This window comes from Dromaius novaehollandiae, chromosome 14 (assembly GCF_036370855.1).
Source record: "Dromaius novaehollandiae isolate bDroNov1 chromosome 14, bDroNov1.hap1, whole genome shotgun sequence".
Lineage (NCBI taxonomy): Eukaryota > Metazoa > Chordata > Aves > Casuariiformes > Dromaiidae > Dromaius > Dromaius novaehollandiae.
In genome coordinates, this window is record NC_088111.1 from 21,343,675 (window position 1) to 21,369,548 (window position 25,874).

General features: G+C 54.5%; 1 protein-coding gene across 6 annotated transcripts in view; it reads right to left on the reverse strand.

The window, feature by feature from the left end:
* Positions 1 to 9,178: 9,178 nt before the first annotated feature.
* Positions 9,179 to 25,874, reverse strand: part of CAPN15 (calpain 15) — a 64,654-nt gene continuing 47,958 nt past the window's right edge. For all 6 annotated transcript variants that reach the window (XM_064520695.1, XM_026100465.2, XM_064520692.1 and 3 more), the window contains 11 exons: positions 23,759 to 25,256; positions 20,295 to 20,503; positions 19,865 to 20,048; positions 16,746 to 16,969; positions 15,433 to 15,558; positions 14,477 to 14,629; positions 13,390 to 13,551; positions 12,798 to 13,027; positions 12,394 to 12,554; positions 11,876 to 12,054; positions 9,179 to 11,513 (listed from right to left, as the gene is read on the reverse strand). In XM_064520695.1, coding sequence (XP_064376765.1) covers positions 11,336 to 11,513; positions 11,876 to 12,054; positions 12,394 to 12,554; positions 12,798 to 13,027; positions 13,390 to 13,551; positions 14,477 to 14,629; positions 15,433 to 15,558; positions 16,746 to 16,969; positions 19,865 to 20,048; positions 20,295 to 20,503; positions 23,759 to 25,256 — 3,304 coding nt within the window. In that variant the 3' untranslated portion in view covers positions 9,179 to 11,335. The remainder of the gene's footprint in view (positions 11,514 to 11,875; positions 12,055 to 12,393; positions 12,555 to 12,797; positions 13,028 to 13,389; positions 13,552 to 14,476; positions 14,630 to 15,432; positions 15,559 to 16,745; positions 16,970 to 19,864; positions 20,049 to 20,294; positions 20,504 to 23,758; positions 25,257 to 25,874) is intronic.

Below are 25,874 nucleotides of genomic sequence, written 5' to 3' on the forward strand. Positions count from 1 at the left end.
ATGACCAGGTGAGGGGCTTACCCCACAGATCAGATCCCAGAGCATCAGCCCTCTCTGTTCGCAAGGCACACTTCTTAATTCCCCTGCCTGTGGCTTATTCTGTCCTAAGCACGGGGAAGACACTGGAGTGCTTCACTCTCCCATCAGAAGATGCAGGTGGGGGTCTCCCGTCCACAGGGCTCCCTGTGGCTGTAGCACAGCTTGGGATGCACAAGGGCTCCATAATCCAGTGAGGGTCCAGGCTGGGCCTCACCTTTGGCTGCTGGCCCTCCAGCTCACCATGGCATGGAGTAAGGGGCAGCCTCTGAGGGCAGCAGGGCAGGGCAGCAGGCAAAAGTCTTGCCAACACTGGGGGCACTTGCAGCAGAGCTTGCCCCAGCCTGCTGTCTACGCTTGGTCTGTGTCAGGTGTGCCCTGCATGCACCTGGGAGCCAGGGGCTGTTGGGTCAGGGTGCCAGTGCTGACAGCTGCCCTTGGGACATGGGGCAGTAGTGGGGGGTGGCATGGCTGGCACAGTGGAGCTTTGGGGGACCCAGACCTGGAGTGGGGGGGGTCTCCCCCTCTGAAGGCCTAATTGGCCCCACAGGGTCAAGACTTCACTGTGATGATCTCGGCTCTGCACTGAGAGCTGGGGGTTTCTGGGGGAGAGACAGGACAGGGGCTGCTTAACACCAAGCAATGGCACTTAAACAGTGTCCCTGGCCCACTGGAGCCCATGCTTAACTTCCTCCTCCCTGTTTCTGTGCTCCAAGATGCCTCTTTCCCCCTCTCTCCAGTCGAGATGCAGTCCATCAAGGCAGCTGCTGGCTATATCTCTAATGGATCCCAGCCTGCCAAGCAGCTGGGCATGCTTGAGGGGAGCAGGGCCCACACTGGGAGCGAGAGCAATGAATTTAACTGGGTAGAAACACTTCTCTGCAGTCAAAGCAGCTTAATGCATCAAGGGATGCAAGAAGACATTGCTGCAGAGCCCCCATCTGACCCACCATCCCGGCAAGGTCCTACACCAGGGCAGCAGGGCCACACGACCTGTTCCCATCCCCATGCTAGCCCATTCTGTGGGGTCTGCGCACCAACAGCTCAGCAATAGCCTCCCTCACCTGATCTGCTATGCCCAGAGCTGTGCCCCAGATCTGGGACAGGGGCTGAGCATCCCTGAGACAGGCTTCCTATTTAATCTTTCAGTTTTGCTGCCTGCCTAGGGACTTCCAGGGGTTCTCCACAAGTAGGAGAAAGGAAAGCTATAGGATTTCTCCTGAAGCCTCTTTAGTAGACCTCAGAAGATCCGGTTGTACTTGGCAGGGTCCTACACTGACCTGCAGTCCCTGACCTCCATGTCCCCATCTCTGTTATCTCAGACTATCAGGTCTTTTTGGTCATTAGGATGAGCCATGATATCTGGTCCTAGCAGCACCTACACCCTCCCTAGGGTGAAGGGGGGGAAAAGGGGACCCACATGGGCATCCCTCCCAAAGCAGGAAGCAAGAGGCAGCTTAACACAACAGTCCTTGCAATATGACCTTGAAAGTGGCATTTCAAAAAAACATGTTGGTGGTCTCAGAGCCCTATCCCTAGGATGGTCCAGGGTTAGGTAGCTAAATACGGTTGATGCTATTTGTGAGGGAAAAGGAAGCAGTGGGCTCCTGCTGTGGAAGTCTCCATCACTCTCCAGCTCTTGAGGAGCCCTTGAAAAGGAGTCAGACTCTGGCTGGGATGATGAGGGGGATGGGGAAGTGCATAGCCTGCTGCGTGGCTGAGCTGGGGTGGTTGCTTACATCCCCAAACCATTATTGCGGGCAGTGCCGGCGGGAGGTCCAGGGCATGGACTGCATTATTGACGAAGTGGAAGGCAGGCACTGGCTCAGCCAGTGGGAGAGCCAGGCGGGCTGCATGTAGAGGAGCACCCTCATACAGCAAGCAGCCCCGGGCAAAGCACTTTGCCTGCTCCTCAAAGCCACAGAGCAACCAGGCCTGGCTTGGGGGCAAGGAGGCCTGCGAGGCACAGCGACTACAGCCCGGGGAGCATTTCACTCAGGAGGGAACATAAGTAACTGCATGCTCCTGTGGCTGCAAACACCTTCCCTGCCCGGGATGTTGTTGGGGATCAGGGCACCTGGGAGAAGCTGCTTGCTCTGCGCACACCTGCGTGCCAGGCAGGGTGGCACAGCCAGGCACCGGGCCCACAGCTGATGGCCCTTGCACCATCTGCACAGAGCCAGGGAGGCCCGAGGGAAAGGCAGAGGTATCCCCTTCACAAACCTCACCGCTCGTACAGATACCACAGCTCCACAGCCCCCCTCCTTGCCCATGCCCTCCCCCCTCCACCCCGAAGGAGTGTTGGTGATGTTCTTTTTAAGCCTCCCTCTGTCTCTAGGCGGAGATTTGTGGCGTAAAATGCACAATATGTTCTATCTGCCCTGTGGGAGCTATAAAATATTCACCAGCAGCTCCCATTATAGTCAGAGTGAATCACAGAGAAAGCTGGAGTCCTCGCTCCCTGACATGTCTCCCCCGCCTCCCTGCACTTCTGAGCAGTATAAACCCTACGAGCCTCTCCGGCCCTGGCCCCCGATGCCTCAGTGAGGCCTCAGGGCTGGGGGAAAGGAGGGAAGCCTGAGAGCCACAGCAGCAGTGGTGCCAGGCACTGACAAACAGCCAGTGCCTGCCTCGATCACTTGGCATCTGCATGTGGGAAAGCAGCAAGACCCCCTCATTTCTGCCTCTGGCCCCAGCGGTGGCAGCCATCTCATTTGAAAACACCCACTGGGCTTGGTGGGTTGAGGGAGGATGGGCTGTCCACTTGAAACAAATCCCTCCTGTATGCCTCAGTCCTGAAAGGCAACTGCACATGGGGAAAAGCGCACAGTGACCAAGCCGATGTGACGGTACAAATCTTCTCCTGACAGAGCATCTGTGTGGACTCCTCAAAGGAATGTTTCCTAAATCCTCTGGCCTTCGTGCATGTGGAGAGGACCAGACCCATCATTATGGCAAGAGGCATCACTAAGCAGCCATCAGCTTGGTGGATGTCCCCTGGGTACCATATGCCCTTTAGAGTACAGTGACTTTGGGCCAAGAATAAAGACAGATAACAACAGCCAGCCAGAGACTTCTAGAGCCAAAACCTTGGCTGCCACCCCCTTTGCTGAAAGGGCGGCTGGAGGCTGGTGACCCAGGGCTAAGGTGTGCTTGTGAGGCTGTGGCTCCTTCATGGCTTGAGCCATCTCTTTGGTTGTGGGTCACATCATGGCCAAGAGGCCAAGACAGCAATGGGAGCTGCTGGAGAGTGTCCAGGCTCTTCTGCACAAAATCATCCTCATGCACAAATCTTGTCAGAGCCATTCCAGGCATGATCCCTGGAGATTTCCCCCTTCCTGAGCTTGTTGCAGTCTCCTCAGCAACATGATCTTACTTCCCTTGATTTTGAGCCTTGTGCCCTTTAACAATAGCAACCATGAAAGGCAGATCGCCCTTTTACTGCAATCAGCTTCCACCTTCAAGTCCTCTGCACTCATACTAACTCCTTCTACCTCCTGAAAACAACCCTACTGCTCTCCAAGAGCCTTGCCAGATCTCCCCATCCCTCCAAATGAGAAGTGGGGTCCCTGCTATGTCTCACTCCATCACTTGATTTTTTATAGCGATTCACAAAAAGCCATGTCCTCTTAATGAGGTAGCTTTTATAGATGGACTATGACACATCTCTGCGTGACATCCCCTTTTCTCTTGCTGCTTTACTTTCATGCAGATGCTCCCACCTCTCTTCCTGCTCCAGCCATACATGCAGAATCAGCACAACACCACTCTTCTTCCTCAGACCCCTTCCTCCCCTCCCTCCTGACCAACTTGCTCTTACTTCCCAGGTCTGACTTTCCCCCTTCAGATGGTAGGCTTAAGACATGATTAATTTAAGGGTCTACGGTGTTTATTAACTACTACTATTATTATGATTAGCTACTACTACTATTGGTTACCACTACTAAGAAACTACTAAATCAAATACAATTATGTCTTTTGGCATACTACTATGCACAGTTATAAAGCTATTAATTATAACTCTCAAATCTTATGAATCATGCACAACTACTGTTGAACTGCGATTTCATCAACCTTCCCTCTACCAGCTGCTACTAGGGTATAAGTCTATCACTCCTTACTCTATCTCCCCACACCAAATCTTTTGGACATCACCCTGATAGAGCAACAGGCAGCGTTCCCTACAGTATCGTACTGGGCTTGTCTCTGCAAGCCAGCATCGCAGGCATCTGCACTCCTAATGTTGGAAGATCTCATCTTCTCCCTTGTTCTTTACCTGATTTTATACCTTATTCTCCATTTTTTTTCTATTTCCGGACCCATCTTTTCACTGATCATGTAGTCCCCTTTCTCTGTCCAATCTCCTCCCAAATAAACAACTTGCCCCTAATTACTTTTTCCTTGTTGATCTCAGTTCTGCCACATCCATAACCAGTCTGGTGTTTTAGGTATCATTACCAAGGCAGTCCTGGTGTTACATGATATTATTGATGCAGCTATCTAGGTACAGGTGACCTTGCAAGACTCTGCATCCCAAAACTCCCCGGCGACATATTGGTTACTTTATACACTCTCTAAGACAAATCACTCCAGCCATGATTCCTCTCCCTCCCTCCAGTACAGTACCGGCAGTTTCCTATTGCCTGTGCAGTCTGCGTACCAGAGCAACAGCAACATGCTGTTGTGCTCACACACCGTCCTTGCACCTGGATTGTTTTACTCACCCTCCCAGTTCCCAGAGTTGGTTATGGGTCTAGTGCTCTAGCCGGACTCCTTTTACTAGCTGCACCCCTTGGGATTCCCCAAGCTGCCTCACTGGTGACTAATTCCCAGCTGTGGTGGTGAATGGGGAGCCCGTTACCCCTGCTCCTCTCCCAGTCCCAGCACTTGCAGAGACGTAGCCCTTGTGTTTTCTTGTACCTGTGAGACAGTGTTGCTTGTCTCCTTCAGAGCAAAAGCAATGGCATGGGGCTGCAGGGCCTGCATCCCAGATGACTTTTCAGCCATCAGCAGATGAAACCCATTTCCTCCTGCTGCTTTGTCTCTGCAGGATGCTGAAGTCCTGCTGCACAAAACAGCAGCTGCCCTGAGCTGAACTGAAAATCTCCTGCTCCAGCAGCTGGTCTCTAACAGTATCCCCTAGCATGTGTCTAGGAAGGCCAAGAGGAGAGTAATGTTGATGGTCCCACCTCAGGCAAGGGAATTTCCTGACACAGGCAGCTCTGCCAGCACCAGGTCCCCTCCTGTCACCCCAAAATTATGTCAACAGCTCAGGTGTCCCCTTGCCTGACACAGCTCCCCAAGCTACCCTGACCTGTATCCCACCAAACTCAGCCCCACGCCAAGGTAGCCCTCTGCGGCCGGGCAGCATGAAAAGCCATCCCTTTGCGGCTGTGACTTGCCCTTATCAAGGTCTATGGCTGTCCCTTGGGTCTGCACAGCAGCCTGTCTTGCTCTCTATGTGCCAGCCCAACTGTTGCCTGAAATTCCCGGCTGCTGGGGCTGGTAGACCAGCAGGGTGATGGCTCTCATGGCTTCAGCTCGCTGCTCCCATTCAGGCCTATGCCTTGCTGTGCTCCTGGCATTGCTGGGCTGGGTCAGCGGGGAGACGGCAGGATTTGCCCAGAGCTTATTTGCTTGGGCTTGGCTTGTCATGACATGGCACATGAAAAGCATGACCTGCAAGGCCTTCGGGGGGATGGCAGGACTCAGCCCACGTGTGGCCTGCACATGGCAGCCACTGTTCCAACAAAGGATACCACTGTGGCATAGTTCGGCATGAGATGTCTGAGCGCCTCTTTGACATTAAGCAGCAAATGGAGCTGCTGCGAGGATAGGCGGCTGGGGAGAAGACACCTCAGTCACATACGGGGTGGCTCTGTGGCTGCAGTGGTGCCCACACTGTGAACTAGCTGCTCATCCTCGTCTGCCAGCGTGGGACTGTGGCCAGGGTGGGTGCCTGCTGGTGATCCCTGCCAAAGCAGTTTGGGTGTCAGGGTGGCGGCAGACCATGCTTTTAGCTAGCTGCAATGCAACTTGCCTTGAGTCCTGGGCATGCTCCCCTTTGGTAACAGAGGAGAGACCAGGGCAAGATAGAGGAAGGTAGTGGGGAACAGACCAAGACATGAGGGGCAGCCCTACCCACCAAGAGGCCACGGAGAGGCCAGGGTAGCAGAGCTACAAGGGATGCAAGGGTTAAAACCTCCTTCTGCCTTTGCGTTTTCTTTCCCTGAACAGACCGAGAGGAGAGGCGAGCAAAAGAGGGAGGCAGTGCCCTCACCGCCCTCCCCACCAAAATTAACTCTCCATCTGTTTCTTTCCGGCTGAGGCTGATGGCTTGTGACAGGGCCTCCTGAATGCAAAGATGTTTCGCCCAGAAAATCTATTACAAGTTGCTCTAAGAAAGACAGAAATTCTCTCCTTCTGTCTCTCCCTACTGGTCTCTCAAGGTGCCCACCCCAGGCGAGAGACGGGCTGGCGGGCTGCAGTGCACAGCCTGCTGCCTCCACTGAGCTGGAAAGCTCACCCTCGCCAGGCTGCAGCTTGGCCTGCCTTGCCGCAGGCCCCAAAATGGGGGTCACTGGGAAGGGAACAGGGGTTGTGTAGCAGAGGGCCAGGCTGTCTGAGCGGGCAGTAGGATTCAGTGAGGGTGAGGGCATTGTCTGGTGTGGAAGTAAGGATGCAAAAAAACATTCCCCAAACCTTGGCATGGCTTTTCTGAGGCACTCGGTACTGCCCTGGCGCTATTGTTCATCTGAAAGAGAGAGAGAGAAAAAAAAAAAACAACAAAAAAAACAACCCCCCCCCCCCCCCCCCCTTTACAAAGATGGTCTGGGATGCTGGAACTGCTGCCGTGGTTCCTCGGGCCCTGCTCCTGGGGCTGGGTCTTTGAGCTCCCCTAGAGTCAGCCTCCGTGATACAGGTGGGGAAACTGAGGCAGCGGCTTCCCAACAAGCATGCTGGTGGCTCCATAGGGATCAGGGAGTTGAAGTGCTTGCTTTTGCTTTGCAGGGTTTAGGTGCCCCCCTCCCTGCTGCAGCATCTCCTCTGGTGGTGATGGTGCGACTGGAGAAAGTCTTGGTTTCAGACTGGACAAAGATCCAAGGAAAGCAGGTAGAGCTGAGGCAGTGCCAGCAGCTTTGAGAGGTGCAGCAGAGGCTGATACCACAACCCTTGCCAAGACCTGGAAATGCGGAAGCACCTGAGTCCTGCTCCCCCTTCCCCAATCCACACACTGGGGTTGTCACCAGATGGCCTGTTGGGGTGCCATTCTTGCCATGTTACTGAGCTAACAGACATGCGTTGTGCTACATCAGAGGCAGTGCAGGACCCCCCCCCCCCCCCGACCTGCTGGCCTCACATGAGAGGGTGGTAGAGGGGGACCCTATGCCCAGATCTACCACATACCCTTGCCGGCTAAACCTTGGCACACTGGAGACACCGTAACCCTGTGATACCTTCACGTTATGATCCCTGGGCAGAAGGAAGCAGTGAGCAAGGGTGCTGCATAGCCATGTGTAGCAAGAAGGGGTACATAAAAGGCAGTGCTGTGGCATGGTGCACCCCCATCCTGCAGCACTGCAGTGGCCCCAGGATCTCCTCTGCTTGGAAAAGGAGCCGGGACACCTCTGCTCCCTGGTGCTGGGCTAGCCTGGCCAAAATGCCAAGAACTCTGAGGCAGCCCAGTGCCTCTAGTGCTGCTGAGAGGGGCATCCAGATCAGGGCCTGCAAAGGTCACAGTGCCAGCAGGCCGAGACTACATGGCTGCAGTGCAGCCCTCCTGCTCAGCCCCACGTGCGCCCCCCCCCCCCCCCCCCAAAGCCACCATGAGCCCCTGCTTCCAAGCAGTCAAAGGGTGACTGCCTGGAAGTGAGAGTGAGGGCAGGGCGCGATGCAGCAAAGCCTCTTGCTGGCAGAAAAGTCCTGTACACAATGAAGATTTGGGTTTTTAGACTGGTTTAGTCAAACGTAAATTCTTTAGGATGGATGTCTTTAACTCTGTTTGAATTGTGGCTTGCATCAATTCGGGTCGAGTTGGCTATTTGGTCTGGAGGTCTCCCCACAGTGTGTTTTGCGTAAGTTAAAACAAAAATATGCTTGAAACTATTCTGAAAATCGGGCCAAGCTGGGGAACAGGCAGAGCTTGAGGTGGGGAGGCCAGAGGGAACGCTTGAATGAGACTGGTGACAAATCTGGCGGTGCATGATGTGCCAGGAGGCTCCCTGGGCTTGGTCTTGGGTCTTCTGCGCCCAGCCAGGCCGGTTTGGTGGGTGAGGGCTTGGCCATGAAGCATGGGTGGCAGGGATTTAAAAGGGACCAGAAAGCTGCGGGCTGTAGCAGCACTGAGCGCGGCCCCCGGGGGCGGCGGGGCTGCGGGGAAGCCTCGGCCGTGCCGCGCCCGCCCTTCCCGGGCAGACGTCGCCCTCTCCCGGCTGTGCGGAGCTGCGCCAGCGGCCCCCGGCGACAGGTTTAAAGCCCGGCATCGGCTGCAGCTTGATTTATGCAGTTTTCTGATTTTTCGGGGCCAGGTAAAGCTAAAGAAATCTTCAGCTCAGAATTCACTCTTTCTTGTTTCCAGCTCATTTTCAGGTGGCTGACCGACGCATGCCCCGGGCGGGTATCACCTGCCACTACACCAACCCTGCAGTACGCACGGGCACCCGGAAGAGCCGAACCAAATCCTCCAGTGCTGGAGGAGTTCTGCTCACCCTGGGCAGGCTGCCGGTGCTGCTTAGCTGGGTTTGGAAGGTACTGGCCCTGCAGACACACTGCCACCAGGCCCCAGTGGGTGCAGCACCTTATCACAAGCCTCCCTGTCCCCTGCAGCGACACTCGTTTTCAGGGGCAGGAGGTGGTGCAGGTAGAGGCACTGTCAGATCAGAGAGAAGAAACTTGCACCATTCACTGTGAGGGGACCTCTGCGGGCTGGCTGTAGCCTGGCCACCAAGCACACGACCCAGGGCTCCCTGCAGCCACTTGCTAAAATCTCCATCACCCCAGCTCTCCGTAGAAAAGGCTCTTCCTTAGCCCCCAAAGTCACACAGCCAGGTGCCACCCTTCCCCTTCAGGCCTGCCTTCTCAGCACCTCCCCATGGTGGTGCACCTGATCTAGTATCCCCAAAGCACAGCAAATCCAGGCAACTTCAGTAAAAAACAAAACTTTATTTGGTCCATCAGAACCTGAGTTTGAAAACCACCATAATTTGTATCATACAGGGAGTACTGATCTGATTTACATTTGATAAAATAGCCTATGTTTCTTAAGAGCTGGACAGTATGTACAGGGTTAAAAATTTTCACAGATCAAAGACGGAAAGAGAAAGAGGAAAAGCAAAGAACAAATCATCTCCAGGAGGAAGGAGCAGGGAAGAGAGAAAACAGATCAACAAATAAAAATACAGACAGCTTGGCTGAGCAGCCCCTGCCCCAAGGGGCCAGGAGGGTCCCACAGCAGGATGTGCCCCAGAGCACTTCTTCCCAGGCCCCTGCCCACCCCTCGTCTCTTCAAGGAGTGGGAAGAGACGGACACAGGCGGGCAAACTCCAAACCTAGCAGATCCCCATGCCTAGGGCCTGGTGTTCTCAGTGCACCCGGGGTGGCCACCATCGCAGGCAGTGCGATGCAGAATGCACTCCAACGTGTGTCATAACCAGAAGCCTGGCCATTAACAGGGCTCAACATCTCCTGTTACCCCCTGGAGCTGCAGGTCCTCACAACCTAGGAAGGATAGCAGTAACACTAGCAGACTCACTCCCCCCCCCGCCCCAACACACACACACACTCAGTCACTCTCTAACCAAACTGGAGAGCCACGATGTCCAGAAAACACTGGGGAAAAGCTTCAGGGCAGCATTAGGCTGCCTGATGACATTCGATGCCTTTACACTGCTGCTTGCTTACAGGGCACAGCCCCTGCCATGGAGTATCCAGCAGGCCTCAGTTATGCCGAAAGACCCCTGCAAATCTCTGCCTTGTCCCAGTTGGCTTCCAAGGGACTTTGCGCTAAAGGACAGGGCTTGCTGCTGCTCCCACCCCTGCATGTGGCAACTAAGTAAAGCAACCCGGTGGGAGCTGCTCCCCTAACGTTGGGTCTGTACCTGCAGCCCTCCACCACCTGCTGGGCACTGCAAAACTGCTAACGTTCAACCCCTGCCTTCCCAGGGCGTAGGGCTAGCCCGGTGGGGCTGCAGCAGGGCAGTGCCCAGGGCCAGGGAGCCAAGCCCCAGCTCAGGACTCATGGCTTCTTTCCAGGCACTGCTTTCAGTGGCTGCCATTGCATAGTAACATTTGTGTGATGAGTTGAGGGGGCCCCTGTTGCCACAAAGCAGTGAAGTGTCTCCCCCCTCCAAGGATGCAGGAAACCTACCTTTGCTCCCCACTGCAGAGCACAGGCAGAGAATTGGATCTGTTCACTTTACTCCAAGATGCTGTGAAAACCATCAGTAGTGGATTTTTAAAAGAATCAAGCACCTTCTCCTTGGCCCCAACCACCACTCCTCTGTCCTCACTCTACAGGCAGGGGCAGCCCAGTCTCCTGGGGCCAGGCAAGGTGCCTGAAATCAAGAAGGTCTGGGAAATGCAGCAACTCCACACCGTGAACAGTAAGCAAAGGGGGCACAAGGGTAGGGCGACCGCAGCACATCCCATGCCCGCGTGGTGATCTGAATTAGCAACCTCTGTCGCTCAGCAAAGGTACCTTGATGCCAGTCTCCCATTCACTTTTCACAGCAGACAACAGGGGAAAAAGACAGTGGGAAGGGCCCAGCAGGCAGACGGAGGATCACATAGATGGACAGACTTGAGAGGTATATTCTTTTGCTTTTTTGCAGCGCCAGGGACCCGGTGCCATGGGAAGGGGCAGAGTCCTGAGCATGGTGCCTGGGAAGGGGGTTGACGGCAACCTCCAACCCCCTCCCGTCTCCCGCAGCCCCCTGCTACTGCTCTGCATGCCTGCGGCAAGGCAGAGGGCACCAGACCCCAGTGCGAGTTTGGGGGAGGCGGGATCCTGAGATAGCCACAGGCCAGGCCGTGCCCTCATCCCTTTGCCCCCCCCAGTGGCTCCTCATAAAGTGCGTGAATTGGCAGGGGGGAGGCAGGGGCTGCCGGGGAGGGGGCGGTGAGCAGAGCTGGTCCTGGCCCCTGAGAACTCGCCCCCAGCCCTGTGAGCACAAGGCAAAGTGTTTGGTGTGACACTCCAGCTCTGCCCTGTGGCTCAGTGCTGACAGTTCAGGGGGTGACCCCAGGCCAGAGGGTCAGTGAAAATAAACGGGGAGAGGAGCGGGGTGGAGGAGGCGTTTTGTCATAGCGGCCGAGGCCCATGGAGCCCGGCGACCTCAGGTGTGAGCAGGGGGTTGTGGGTCCCTTTTGTGCACATCCAGTCATTGAGGAAGGCCTGGGTGGCTTTACGGTGTGCCAGACGGTGGGTGATGGAGAAGCCAGCATTACCCTCCAGCTGGGAAAGGATCACCAACACCTGCCTGCAAAGAAAGTGCCAGGCTCAGGGCTGGCCAGCTGCCCAACTTGGCAAAGAAACATGCTGCCCCCATGCCAGGCGGAAAGGTTTGCTGCCTGGCTTAACCCCTACCACGGCAATCCCATACCCTGCTTGGCTTGGCCAAGCACCCATCCTTTCTCCCAGTGCTGTGCCTGGCTCTGCCCACTCCTTGCCTGTCACCCCAATGCCCACCCTGCAAACCTTTGCCCACACCACCCCATAAGCCCCATACCCTGCCTTGCTCCAAACCTGTGAGCACCCCTCCGTGACAACAGCACAAACACCTGCCTTCCCCATCCAGCCCTGCACCAACCTCCAACCCTCCCACCCTTGCCGTCCCCTGACCTGTGCAGGGGGGGAACGCTGTCTTGGGTTTTGAGGCTGCCACGCGTAGAGACGACGTTGAAGCTGTCAGTGCAGTCACACTGGACGTGCAGGTAGGACTTGGGGTGCCGGTTCTCCACCACCACAATGAGCCCTGCCCAGCCGTGCGTCAGGTAGTAGCATGTCATCCCCTCACGACCCTGAGGCAAATAACCCAGTCAGGTATCTGCACCCTGTGGGAACCCCTGTCTCCAAGTTTCAGCCCTGAATCAGCATCTTTCACCTCCCAGCCAAGCACTGCCACCCTGTGCCCCCCATCTGGCTGGGGTACTCCACGCTGACCCACGTAGAGAAGGGGTGGGCACCCATGGGGCAGGAAGGGATTGGACTCCAGAGCTGGCACAGGCCCTTCCTGATTACTGCCAGAGACTCTGATGACATGGCAGAGGGCAGGGTACTGGCTTCTGCTGGCACCACTGCCCCCTCCCCTCTGCAGCCATGGCCTGCACCATCGCCTGCCATGTGCCACCCTCACCCACCTCGTGCCGCTCGCCCTTGTTCTCAGTCAGCAGGATGATGGCATCTGCCAGTGTGGTGGGCTGTGCCTCTACCTGCTCCACCATCACCAGGCGGGAGCTGTAGATGGCCAGGATATAGCTGGAAAAATCAGTGGCCTGCCGGCTGCTGGTGGGACTGGACACTGTGGAGATGACACAGCACACACGAGGGTGTTCAGTGAGACCGTCCCAGAACCCACCTCTCCCTGGGAGCCCAGCTTTGCTGGGTTGCTGCACACACATGTAATCCCCTAACCCAGTAGGGCCCCTACCTCAACGTTTAGGGGGCTTCATCATCTCTGCCTCCCCCAGGGGTTACCATCAGCATCTCTGTGCTGAGGGGATCCCAGTTCCAACATAGCCTCTCTGGCCTCAGCACCCCTTACCCTGGGCAGCAGTGGGGCCCGCCAGGGCAGCGTTCCAGTGGTTGAAGGCACAGCACACGACAGCGTACTCGCCCGGCTCCAGCATGACGTCGCAGTTGACAAACTTCTTGACGGCTCGTTTGCTGTGAGCCATCAGCCGGCCCAAGCTCAGCTTGTTCCCGTTGGTGAAGGTAGCCCGAAAAACCATGATGCACAGATCAAGCAAGTGGCTGTCCACCATGTCTGATCGCCTGCGACAAGAGAAGGAGGGTCACACCTCACCCGAGCATTTCCCAGCAGGGCACACACACAGCACCCACCCTGGGCAGGACGGCCAATCTAGAGGAACAGTCCTCCCACTGGGCCTGGATAGATTCCCTGAGTATCCTGCCCCATGAATCAGCGCCTGTTCAGAGCTGGGGTTTCAGCTGTGATCACCCTAGCCCTGAAACACGAGGGGGCCAGGAGAATCAGTGAAGAAATGCCAATGGAGGCTGATCCCCAAGCTTTGCAACTCCACGGGATGGCATGTGGAGGTAGTGTGATCAGGGCAAAACACATTTCTCCTGGGTTCTGGTTCACTGCTTTCAGCCCTTGTGGCTGCCCAACTCACCTGCTGCCCTCCTGGAAGAGGGCAAACTCCAGGGCAGCACGCTCCAACACTGTCAGCGATGTCACTGTCACCGGTCCACTGGCCTTGTTGGGGAACATGCCCTGGACACGCACCTCGTGCCAGTCTGAATGGAGCTTGCAGATATCCACGGAGTCAAAATACCTGTAGGAAATCTGGGCTCAGCAGGCCCTGTGAGGTCCTCTGCAGGTGCACTGCTCTGCCCTCATGCCCCGACCCACTGTGCCTCACACAGCTGGAAAGACGCAGGCACCAGTAGCTCCACATGCCCCTCTGGACCCATTGCGCCCCATCTGTGCCCTCATGCCCATTTTCTTTCCCAGCCCAGAGTCCCTGGGCTCAGACAACAGGCCTGTCTCCATTCCACTGAGATGCGACCTACAGAATGGCAATGCCTGCTTTCCAGATGGGACAAGGGCACTCTGACAAGGTGAGAGCGACAGGAGAGGGGGCAGAGCTGAAGGGGTGAAGGGAGGGAGAGCAGTGCCCCTGGAGGGCTCTCCCCAAAGCTCTGCACCCACCCGGGCCCAGGTCCTCGCAGAGGCCAGGAAACAGGCGCTGGCAGTAGCTGCAGCAGCTGCTGCACCCACTAGGTGTCGCAGCCCCGCCACACTGGGGGAGCAGCGCGGGCAGCGCCAGGCTGGGCCAGGAGCAGCCCTGCTTTTCCCTGCCGGAGAAGGAGCAGCCCCAGTCCCCCACGCTGTCCCACGGCCCTGCAGGGGCTTTGCCCCAGAAGTGCCCGCCGATCTCTGATCCTGGCACAAGCCAGTCTGGCTGCACTGTGGAAGGCAGTGCCCAGTCGCCACTGAATGTGTGAGCACAGCCAGTACATCAGGCCGTGGAGGCCAGAGTCCTCCCCTGCAAGGATTTTCCCTTCCTGTTTCCTCTTAGTGAAGGCCTTCCCGTGACCCGATACATAACAGCCCTTGAGGCAATTTCATCACGTAGCCTCCACCCATCCTTTCTGCTCTTCAGTCCCCACGTCATGCTGCCTTGCTCCCACACCCAAGCCCAGAATCTGCCCCTTGAGTGAAGGCCTGGGGTTTCTGCCTCCTGGGCACTACCATACTTAATGAAATCGCTGTACTCCATCCAGAAGACCCCCTCGCTGCTGCCATGGGGCATCAGGTCATGACGCAAGGGGGCAGGCCAGTGGGGCCACTCATCGGACCAGCTGCCGTTCCAGGAGAAGCGGCCCCAGGGGTTTCGGAGCCGTAGTAACCTGGAGGAAGGGGAACAAGGATGTCAGAGGCCCAGGGCAAGGGAGGACACAAGGGTGATCGCCTCTGAGATGTTCACCACAAACTCAGACACTTAAGTTTGGCCACCCCCAAGGAGGACATCACACAACCTTCTACCCCTTCGGCCTGCCCCTGACTTTCAGAGCCCCCAGAGCATCCCAAAACAAATTTTCCATCCCTCCACCGCAACAGGCCCCAGATGTCCATGTCCTGCACTTCTGTTTGGATCTGCTGCAGCTCACCCCACCATTCCCTGCCCAGAATGGCCTCCAGCCAGGCACGGTGGGGAGGGGGCTGGTGAGCAAATGCTCGGAGCATGCCATAAGCCCCCACATGACATGGCTAAAAATGGGCCTTCATACCAGCACCCAGGTAGTTGGGACAACACCCATTTCTATCTCCCCTACCACACAAAGATGAGAAGGATGCCCTGATTAATTCGTACTCAAAGAGCTTGACTCAATCCTCTGCATCATGGGAAGACCGAGCAAACCATGCTGCACAGACCTCAAAGATCAGAGAGGGCCAACCTAGAGCAGAGCAGCCTGGGTCATGGGCCCAGTGCCACACAAAACCAGCTTATATGACAGCAGCATTTATGCGACACCATGAGATGGAGATGTAACTCTTGCTGACTGTAAGGAGGGGACACATGAGAGTCCCCAAGGTCTTGTCCAGCATGCTAACCCTTTGCATTCTCCTGTATCTGTCTCCAGGGTTTCTGCTCAGGCTATATTGGTAGGAACATTTGCTGTAGGATGCTAGCCTCCACCACCTAATTCACCTGAAGCCCTGGACATCGCGCACATCCAGGATAGAGTAGGCATGCCGTGGACGGAGACCCATACTCTCGTAGGCCACATCATCCACCTTCATATTTCCCCCGCCACAGGATGCGCCCATGAGGAACCTGTACAGGGGACAGCAAAATGCTTAGTGTCCTGCAGGGCCTGGCAGCGGGGGAAGCTGGTCCCCACAGCTCGAGACATGGGGCAGACTTTCCCCTAGCAGGATCCTCTGTATTCCCTCTCTGCAACCCCACTGCAAGCCTCCCCAGAGCAGTGCCCTGACCCCAATGGCTGGAGCTCTGCCTAGGCAGCAAGCTTCCCTCACCCCACAATTCAGGTGTGTGCTCAAGTCCAGGCTCTGTGGAGAGCTTCTCCAAGCAGTGTCCTCAGATTAGGGCACGTGATTGTCTTCTAACACCAGATGGACAAAGCAGAGCTGCCCTCACCCTTCTGTCACATCCCCCGTCTCTTTCTGCTTGCTTGGCTTTCCCCCAACCTCACCCATTTTCTGTCAGGCCCGAGGGTACTGCCAAGGATGGCTGGCAGGGCTCAGGCCAATTGAAATGGCAAATGGTGTGTCTGCCTCCACTTTTCAGGGAACAGGCCCTGTCTGTGGGAGTGAGGACACAGGCCACTCAGGGCTGGAAGTCTGCACCACCCAAGCTTGTGAGGACATCACATGCTGGGATAGATTAGCCTCCCACGTGGCAGAACCACAGTCGTGGCCCTGTACCGCAGGGTGGCAGGAGCTACCCTGCCTTTAGCTATTGCAATAAAAATCACTCTGATTTTCACTGTGCAGAGCCTAGGAACCTAATTTCCCTCCCATTCTTCCTGTTGGTTGAGTCTCCTACTGACGAGCAAGAGGATTTGCTTTTGCTGTGTCTCCTCGAGACTGGACTAATCACACCCAGGCATGGCCAAAGACGACATTTATAGGTGCGGAAAAAGTGCAGAGTAAAGCCCTTATTAATACAGGAAATATGCAAACAAAACTCAAAGCAAAACAAGTGGGTTTAATGCCAGCCACTTCAAAACCTCTGTAAGACAGCAGCAAATGTGCACAGGGAAATGCACTAGGATTTTAATTTCATATGAAAATTAAATAAAGGAGAAATCATTTCTTAGAGCTTAGAGGGGGGTTCTGTCAACACTTCAGATGGATGCCAAGTGTGGTGGACTACATCCTGCGTCAACACACTAGCCCCTCTCCTCTCAGTCTCTACAAATGAGAGTGGCCACCCTTGCCCCCTTCTTTGAGTATCCATGCTCCTGACAGCTAACATGATGTCCTCCTGCCTCGTCTTACCCAGCCTCCTTAGAACTCAGCATTTTGGCCCAGATGAGGTCAGTGTCAATGGGCTCCTCACGAGGGTTAGTGGAGCTGACCTGCAGCATCAGGCTCTCGCAGGGGGCACCAGTTAGTGTAGCCAGGCCTTCAATAGCACGCCCCGCCTGGAGGGCAAAGTACGAACCATGAAGCTTGGCCAGCGCCTTCTCAATGAGGGCTACCCATAACTGCTTCCTCTGGGCCTGGGGAAAGAGATAGAAACATGTCACAAGCCACCCCGGGCATGTGATGGAAAAGCAAATGGACCACATGAAGAAAAGGCAAAGCCCTGCTCACCTGCTATTTGCTACCCCTCACATTGCGAAGGGAGATGGAGTGACGGGAACAGCAAGGCCAAGCAACCAGGAGCTCGCTCACATATGACCAAGGGAAACCCCATTCACTGTCTGTCCAGCATTTTGTTTACAGTTTAATTCCCCATTGGGAAAATATCCTGGATTTAATGCATAAGAGGCCTAGATGACAACACAGCAGGACACTGGGGTCCAGACAGTCAGGTGAGCAGAGGAGGTGTTTTTGTTTGTTTGTTTTTGTTTGGTTGGGTTTTTTTAACCTGACAAGCTAATGCCCCCTTCTTTCCACATCAATCTGGATTCAAAAATATTTAATAACAGAAGGGGCTATCAGGCACATCTGGACAGTTGGCTTTTGCTCATATACCATTGCAAATAAAAAACAACAAACCTTTGGAGGAGGAGGCTGCCTAGAGCACACTTTGCAGTGGAACCAGTTAGATTTCATGCACAATGAAGAGGTTGTTTCAAGGACAAGGGGATGAAGCTCCAAAACCTCAGAGGCACACTGGAAAACTTCTCCACTCCCAGCACAGGGACAATGGCAAGATATAATTAGAAGATGCATGTTTTGCGGGGGAAAATCTCCCTGGAGTCACTTTGCTCTGGTGCCAGGCTATTGGTATGGCTAGGTGATTATGAGTTCATAAAGAAATGTACAGGCTGCATTAATGCACCCACAAGTTTATAAAGCCTGCCACCAGCGTGTCCCTGCCACTGTTACAGGTCCTCAACCTCCTATACTGTCCTGGGCATGTTCAGACCTGGGAGGAGACACCTCCATCGTAGTCCCTACCTGCCATCAGGAAGTGAAGAGACGGATGCAGAAGGTTGCAAGTGTACAAGCACAGAGGCCACAGAAACATTTATTGGCCTCTGCAACCCCAATAAATCAGGTTCAGTTGGAGATGCTCCAAAACCCGGTGCTTGGAGGGTAGCAATGGAAAAATCACTGGTACGCTTGTAACTTTGTGTGACTCACAGGTGACTGTCAGGAGTTAGGAGAGGAAAGGAGGGCAATGAAGATTTCTTTGTGACAGATAAAGGAAGCTTAGAAGTGCTTTTCTCTGGTCTGTTTTTGAGTCCCTCACACAACAAAATCCATGTAGTTTATTTCCATCTGAGACTCAGCTAGGGAGCTGTGATAAGACCCTGATTTTGCTTTATTTTTAAAACTGGTTTTCCTTTTTAACCCCCACATTCAGCTGAGACACGTAAACAGTCAGCAGCAAAATTCCTCCAAGATTCAGGCAAAGCAAGCCCAGCCCATGTGAAAATCTTCAATCTTCAAAACATATAGACTTGAAATTTGTAAGAGAGGAAGAACGGATGGAGAAGGAAAAAACAAACAAACAAGAAAACCCCAAGAGGCAAATCCTAAGCTGAAAATAAAGAACTTCATCTGACTCTTCTCTATCTATCATGAGAAAAAAATGTAGACAGACTCATTTTTCTTCCCCTCTCCAACATTTCTTTTTAATAGGACCCACCTCCAGGAGCGCTGGCAATCATTTTGACACACTTGGCTCTCCTCTATCTTTTGGGAGAATCATCCACTTTGTAGAGAAACTGGCTAGGCAGTCCAGCCTTGGCAATGGTATATCTGCGACTGAACAGCGTGAAGCCCCTGCCTGGACCCCCAGCACTCTGCACAGAGCCTACTGGGGTTAAGCAGGGCACAGGGGCTGATGCTGCCAACTTTGCTGAACAGACTCTGCCACCCCTTGCCCAGAGAAGCCTGCTAGCTCTGATACAATTAACTACTGCCCCAAGGTTGGGCCACCTCCATGCATTGGAGAGCACAGGCTACTAGGCCCACTCAGGCCAGGGGCTCCGCAAGCTGTATCAATATTAAGGTTTCCCTAGTACTTGACTTATCCCTGGGTCCCCACCTCCCCAGAGTCCTGTTCTCACTGCATAAACACATCTACAGCTAAAGAATGAGGTAGGCTCTTGGGGCTGTGTGTATTTTAAAACAGAGAATTTGGATTTGCAGAACACAGTCAAACCCACAGAGAAGTCCAATGTTCCCAGGTCCCTGTCTCTCCTCCTGACTGTGGCACTTTGGTTTGTTTGGCAGATTCTGCTGTCTGATTTTCAACAATGACGTTCCTGGTGTCCTTCATGGAAATGATCCAGGCAAGTGCCTCCGGGCCTGGCAGGCAGGGCAGGGCATAACACACAGTGATGTCCCAAAGTGGCCGAGGGAGCTTCTTTAATCCTAGCAGATGCCACCTGAGTGTGCTCAGAGCAACCAGGCACTGGCTCAATATAGGCTGATTTATAGTGCAATTAAATCCCTTTCCGTGGTCCCTCCCTGACAAAGCCAAGATGCCAGATCTCCCTGTGGAGGAAAGAAATAGCTTTCGCTCAGCCTCTCTCTGGGCAAAAATACCCAGGTAAAATACTTTCCTTTTACTGTGAAGAATAAAGATGGCTTCCCCTGTAGACCTGCAATGTGGGGAGAGGAGGGGAGAAAAGATGACTGCAAAATAACTCTCTTGCAGTCTGGGAAATGACAAGAGAGGCCTGAACAGATTTACATCATGGTCTCAAAGAGCTCAGTCAACCTGAACAGCCAGCAGAAAACAGGGTTGAAAGCTGCATATGCCTCATCAGCTTTCCCTGATGCAGCAAAGAGTAAGGGCTCCCTGTGAACCACAGCAGTATCTCTTCCCACTCTACAGCCTCTCTTGGGACAGCTGCAGATGAGACAGTCCCATGCCCCTGGGGCCCTGCCCACCCCTTCCTAGCATCCCTTTTTCTCCCGGCCAGGATGCTAACCTGAGAGAAGAGGAGGTATCCACACTCATCACAAGGCAACATGTCATCCACCAGCACAGTGGTCCACGTGCCATCCTTGCACAGCCGCACCTGGTAGGCGCCCTCAGGGCACAACGTCCGTGTGATCATCACCCTCTCCACCAGCTCTGGCCGCTCTGCCAGCACTGCCAGGGCACTCAGAAACCTGGTGAGATGGAAAACACTGTGAGCAAAGCATGGAAGGGCAGAACATGAGAGCTGGGGCTGTCCAGCTGAGCAGCATAGGGGCCTGGGATCCACAGCGGTTTGGTAAGGGATGGGATATAGGATGGGATACACAACTGGGTGTATAAATGGGCTCTGGTTGGGCTCAGTGGTCCAGTTTGGAAGTGGATGGTGGGTGGAGAAGGGGGAAGGTGCAGGAGGGTGTCACTCCATCTCTCTCCCTTACCAGCAGTTTCCCAGCAGTCCCTGTAGGATGTCTGAGGGCCTGGGAGTCCGAAACACTGACCACTTCACCGATCGGTCTTTGAAGATGCTACAGTTGATTTCATGGGGTCGCAGCCACTGTTTCACCCTCTGCTGGACACTGTCACCTTCCGGGAATCCCACAGACTTGGGCCCAGGGTGGAAACTATCATCTACAAAATTGACTTTGTTCTGCGAGAGCAAAAGGCAAGGACAGCATCAGTATGCAGCTGTGTGGCATGCTCCCCAGGTCCTCTTGGGGTGGGCCGGCTTGGAAAGCCTGCCCCACTCTACCCCCAGAAAGGAGACCAGAGCCCCTAATGCTCATGTTTGGCCCAGGCGGCCTGTTCTGATGCCATGACAGGGAGCACAATTTGAGGCCAGCATGAGGCTGGGTGTCTGCTGAAAATGTCACAGGCCAAAGCAGACTGTGCCCAGATGGATTTTGTGCAGCAGGTCCAACATTCAGCCACGTCACTACTGTGCCTTCCATGAGCTGGTTCACCTCCCTGGGTGCCAGGCTCCTGATTGCAACACAGATCTTCTTTTTTCTTTTCTATGGCAGTCTCCCCAGGCAGGAACCATCTTGCACTTTGCACTGGTGCTAAAAGCTGGACTGTGGGGGACCTTGGCTGCCTCTGTAAGTGGCAAAGTGTACAAGAACAGCGAACCTGTGAAGAAGCATTTGGCAACAAAACCCTCCTCAATTAGAGCCCTGTGATAGGGGCTGAGCCGCACAGGGCAGCCCCAGGTTCTGCTGCATCAATTCACAGCGTAGCCCTGCTCCAGAGAGGGGAGGTTGTCGCAGGTCTCTGTGACTCTTCCAAGGCAGATTTGTGAAGGACGTCAGAAGCACCTTTTGCAAATGGATTCAGTCTGACCACAAATAGGCAAGCAATTCTGGAGTAAGGATATTCTAAGTTCACCTGCAATAGCTACTGCACATTAAATAAAATAGGATTGAATGAAGGACAGATAATCCTGTAAGTATTAGCCACAGATTTAGGATGGAAGCACAAAACTTCACCAAGGGGAGAAGGGCTACTTATTCAGGCACAGGGTGAAATAAGAACCAGGATTTTTTTTTTGTTACCATTAATTAAATGAAATCATTTGTTTCATCAAAAGCCACCTATGATTTAAATTAGCTTTTATACACAAACTAGTATTTGCCTTCTTCTTTTGTTACAATCCTAACTCACCGATATGAATGTTTTCTCTGTGGCTCTTTAATCAGCCCTTTCAGCTTCTATTTTGCAAAAAAGAGTTTTTCTGCTAATAAATGCCATCATTCAAATACTGACACAGGCCAAAAAGGATAAGCTCCAGAGTCCTACTAGCTTTCTCAAGGAGAGCGTTTGTTCCATGCTTGTGGGTGCAGATGAGCAAGCGGCTTCTGCTGTATCTGCAGACCACCCCATCTTGCAACATCTTGGCCTTGCACAGGCACCTCTTGGGGGAAACAGACCAGGGCTCTCCAGGAACCCCTGTGCAGGGCTGGACAGACACAGAACAAGATGACAGTTCTTGAGTCAGGGACTTTAGGGCATCCTAAGCTTTCTGTCTCCTCTGGAGTTACTGCAGCTCTCTTCCAAAAGGCTGAGATAGAGGAGAGCCTTCTGTCTCCCTGAGACCATGGCCAGGATCCAACCTGTCACTGTTCCGGGCTAGGACAGCGCTGAGAAGGACTGTGTGAGCTTTGATGAGCACCTACACCAGGCACCACAACAGTTATCTGAACACAGCTCCTCCTCCTCTCTCCAGCTTGCATAGGACGTCAGGCACAGCAGAAACCTAAGCCCATTATAGGCTCTGTAGTGAACAGTCTGAATGCAGCCCTAATGGCTTCCCCAGGGGCGAAATTACCCCCATATTTGAGAGTACACTGGGGCACAAACTGGGGAAAGGTTGTCCAAGTGTCCCCAACACAGCACTGTACAGCCTAGAACCTCTGAGTGGCCCCCATGGCTTCAGGCACAAATAGCATATCAGCTCCAAATGCCGACAGGCTCTGTTTCAGTGACAGATCTGGGAGCACAGGTGAGACAGGACACTGACAGCCCCACTGAAGAGACCAGCTGGGAATAGCTTGCTCCACCTTTACAAAAGCCACACAATCAAAGCAACTATGCAATTAGCAATGAGTGCCTGCCTAGAGCACCCCTTTCCTCTAGCTCCCACAGAGCTCAGAGCTCACGTATGTGTGTGGCACACTGTCAGGAAGGGCCTGGTCCAGCCCAGATTGGTCTGCAAGGCCAGAGTCCCAGCAATGAGCAACGCAAGCCTGCTGACCTCCCTGATCTGTCAACACTGACAACAGGAAGGCAATGAGAGAGTACCAGTGCAATTCCCCAGCAGCGATGGGAAAGGCTGCTCAATAAGCTAATTAGGCTTATACTGTGATGTTTCCTTTCACATATTAATGCTTTACAGAAGTGGTCAATACCAACATCCCTGTGAGATGGAGGGAAACAGAGGCACAAGAGCTGCAGGTGCAATGTCAGAGCCAGAGGAGAATCTGCAGCAGCTAACTCTGCTCTGTGTCCAGGCTGCTGAGCTGGCCAGGGCCAAGCAGTGATCTGGAACACTGCCTTCCTTGGCTTCACAAGCACAGGCAGAGCTTTGCCAGACAGTCAGTCAATCCCCCGAGTGCAGCAATGAGCTTGCTCATAGATAGTGCCAGACAAGGAGCCTTGCTCCACGATATTTCCCCTACAAGACAGGCTGCTCCATAGAGGTCGGGGCATGAGGCATACAGGGATAACAGAATGAAGATTCCACCAGCCTGACACTTTCCTCCAAGGGAAGCCTGAGCTGCACGGTGCCTGTGAAACAGCAGCCATAAGGTAGCCTTAAAGAGAGTTCACAAACACAAAACCAGAAGGCTGAAAAGCCCCAAGACAGATAAACAGTGCCTGCAGTGCAGGACTTGGGAGGTCTTAAAAATCCCAGGCTCTCACAAGCCCTGCTGCTTCCCCAGATTTCACAGGTGCTGCCCACAAACAGCAGTGCCACTAGCAAACCTGGATACGCTCTTTCTCAGCCTTCCTCATCCTTGGACAGGGAGCGAGCTGGATTGGTCGCCTTAGAAAGCCCCCTTCACCATACAGGTTATCCCCACCAATTTAAAACATCAGTATGTTTCAGAGTCAGCACTCAGCCTTCCCCACTCTTGGACAGGGAGTAAGCTGGAGGGATCACCTTGGAAGGTCCCCTTCACCCTGCAGATTATCTCATACCAATTTAACACATCATTATGCTTCAGCATTAACACCCAGCAGCCACCTGTTGCAGGGGAAGATTTTGTCCGCAACTCTAAGGATCGAAGAAATAGAAGGACGCTTGCTCGTGTGAAGTGATATCTGATAACCAAGACCCATGGAGGAGATGTGAAAAGGGCTCCCTCCAAGTGAGACTAGGAGCAAGACTAGTTCAGCAAGCACTCACCTCCCGGCAGAAGGTCACAATGTTTTCCCACAGGGCTTTGGCTTCTCCTTCGTCTGTCTGTCGCCTCTTCTCCACATGCATGCTCTCACGTCTCTTGAGGGGCTTGGTACCCTTGTGTTGGGCCATGTAGTGCTGGGGGGTATGGCAGGCCACACAGTGCTTGGCCTTGAGCTCATTGAGCAAGGTGCAAGCAGGACAGGCCCACTGGCTCGGCCTGTCTTGGGCCGTGGGCAGCTGGGAAGGGAAGAGGCGAGCAACCTTGCGGGCGGATGGGGCCCTGCCACTGCAGGAGGAACAGCCACCCTTGTCGCAAGCCCCGCAGTCGGAACACCTGGGGGCTGGCTCACCCTGCGCCCCGTGCTCCTGGAAGCCATGCAGTTTGGAGGAGCCGCAAACTTTGCACTTCTGGGCCAGTGTGGGGTTTTTGAGGGTGCATTTGGAACAGGACCAGGTAGTGAAGTCAGGGCTGGAGGGGCTGCATGGAGTGAATCTCACCGAGTCCCCCACCAAGTTGATTGTGTCACTGCCTTTCTGGGCACTACAGGCCTCACATTTGCTGGCCCCGGCAGAGTTAAGCAGGGAGCAGGTGCTGCACTTCCAGTGGGACGGACCGACCTCCATCTCCTCCTCCAGCACACCCAGCCGCTTGTTGGACAGCAGCTCCTGGAAGCGGGCAGCTGGTGGAGCTCTGGCTTGACCCTGTGGAGAACCCTTCTGCCCAGCTGTGGTCTGAGCCACTGGCTGGGAGGCTTCAGGCCCTGGCATCTGCAGCTGTGGGGGCACCTCCCGGCGGCTCCGGGGCACAGGGTTGTTCTGGAGCCCTGGGGAGAAGGGGCTGAAGGCTGGCATCTTCTGGGCCTCTTGCTCCATAGCCACTGGGCCCTGGGTGGCTACAGCATCACCATCAGTGATCTCTACGGAGACTAAAGGCTGAGGAGTAGCTGGGGCTATGTGAAATCCAGCAGGGGTGATGACTTCAGGGACGACCAGCGCCTCTGGTGGGATCTTGGGCAGGGAGAGCTTGCGTGGCCCACCACAGGCAGAACAGGAGTTGGCCACCGGCGTGTTGTGCAGCGTACAGCGCTGGCAAGCCCAGCCGTTCTCCAGCTCTGCCTCATCTGGACTCTTTCCCTCGGAGTCCTCACTGCCACTTTCTACCTTGGCAGCCTCCTCCTTGGATGTGCCCTTGGGCTCCACAAGCACGGTGGGCTTGGGCAAGATGCCATTGATGATGGGCAAGGGGGAGCTGCTGGGCCCTGGTTCTGGGGTGAAGCCACACACCTCACAGGTCTCCTTGCCCAAAAAATTCCTGAAGGTGCAGCGGGCACAGGCCCACTTCTGTTCCTCCACACTGAGCCGCAAAATGTGGTTGAGGTCAGGCTTTTGGCGGGGGGCTTCACATATAGAGCACTGCCGTTGGCCAACAGGGTTCAAGAAGGTGCAGCGGGTGCAGGACCACTCCCGCACAGCTGCCATGGAGCCAGGAGAGTGGGAGTGGCTGGAAGAAAGCAGAAGAGAGCGTGAGGGCCCCTGGGTACATGGAGACACCATACATATCCTTGCCTGGTATAGATGGGACCTTGCTTCCAGGAAGGGAATAAACGGCAATCCTGTCATTGCTTTCTAGAGACTTGTTTCTCTGGCACTGACAATTTATGGCTCCAAGCGCCAGGCAATGTGCTGGCTTCCACCCAAACCACTTAAGAAAGGGTGCAGAGGTGCCATCTGAGGCTCTGCAACCCTGCTGACTCCTCTCTGATTGTGGGGGTGCACCCTTGCAAGCCAGCCCATTGCCTCTCCACTCCACCACTACCCTGGACAATTTTGTACCTCTGTTACTTGTTTGTAACTCTCTGGCTAAGGTGACACTGTGGTGACCCAGGCAAGCCGCTGCTGCTGGCTCCTTTACCTCTTCAGAGAGCAACTGCTGCTCCCAGTGGCTTTTAATACCCCACCTTCAGGTAGTTTTCTCAGAGAACTGTGCTCTGGCTTATGCTTGGTTAGCTTCTGTCAGGCACCCTCCGCTGCCCCCAGCCAGGCACAGGGAAAGGAGCAGCCCATAGCCTAGTGTGTAGAGCCAGTGCTGAGCTCAGGAAGCCGTGGCAGCATAGTTGCA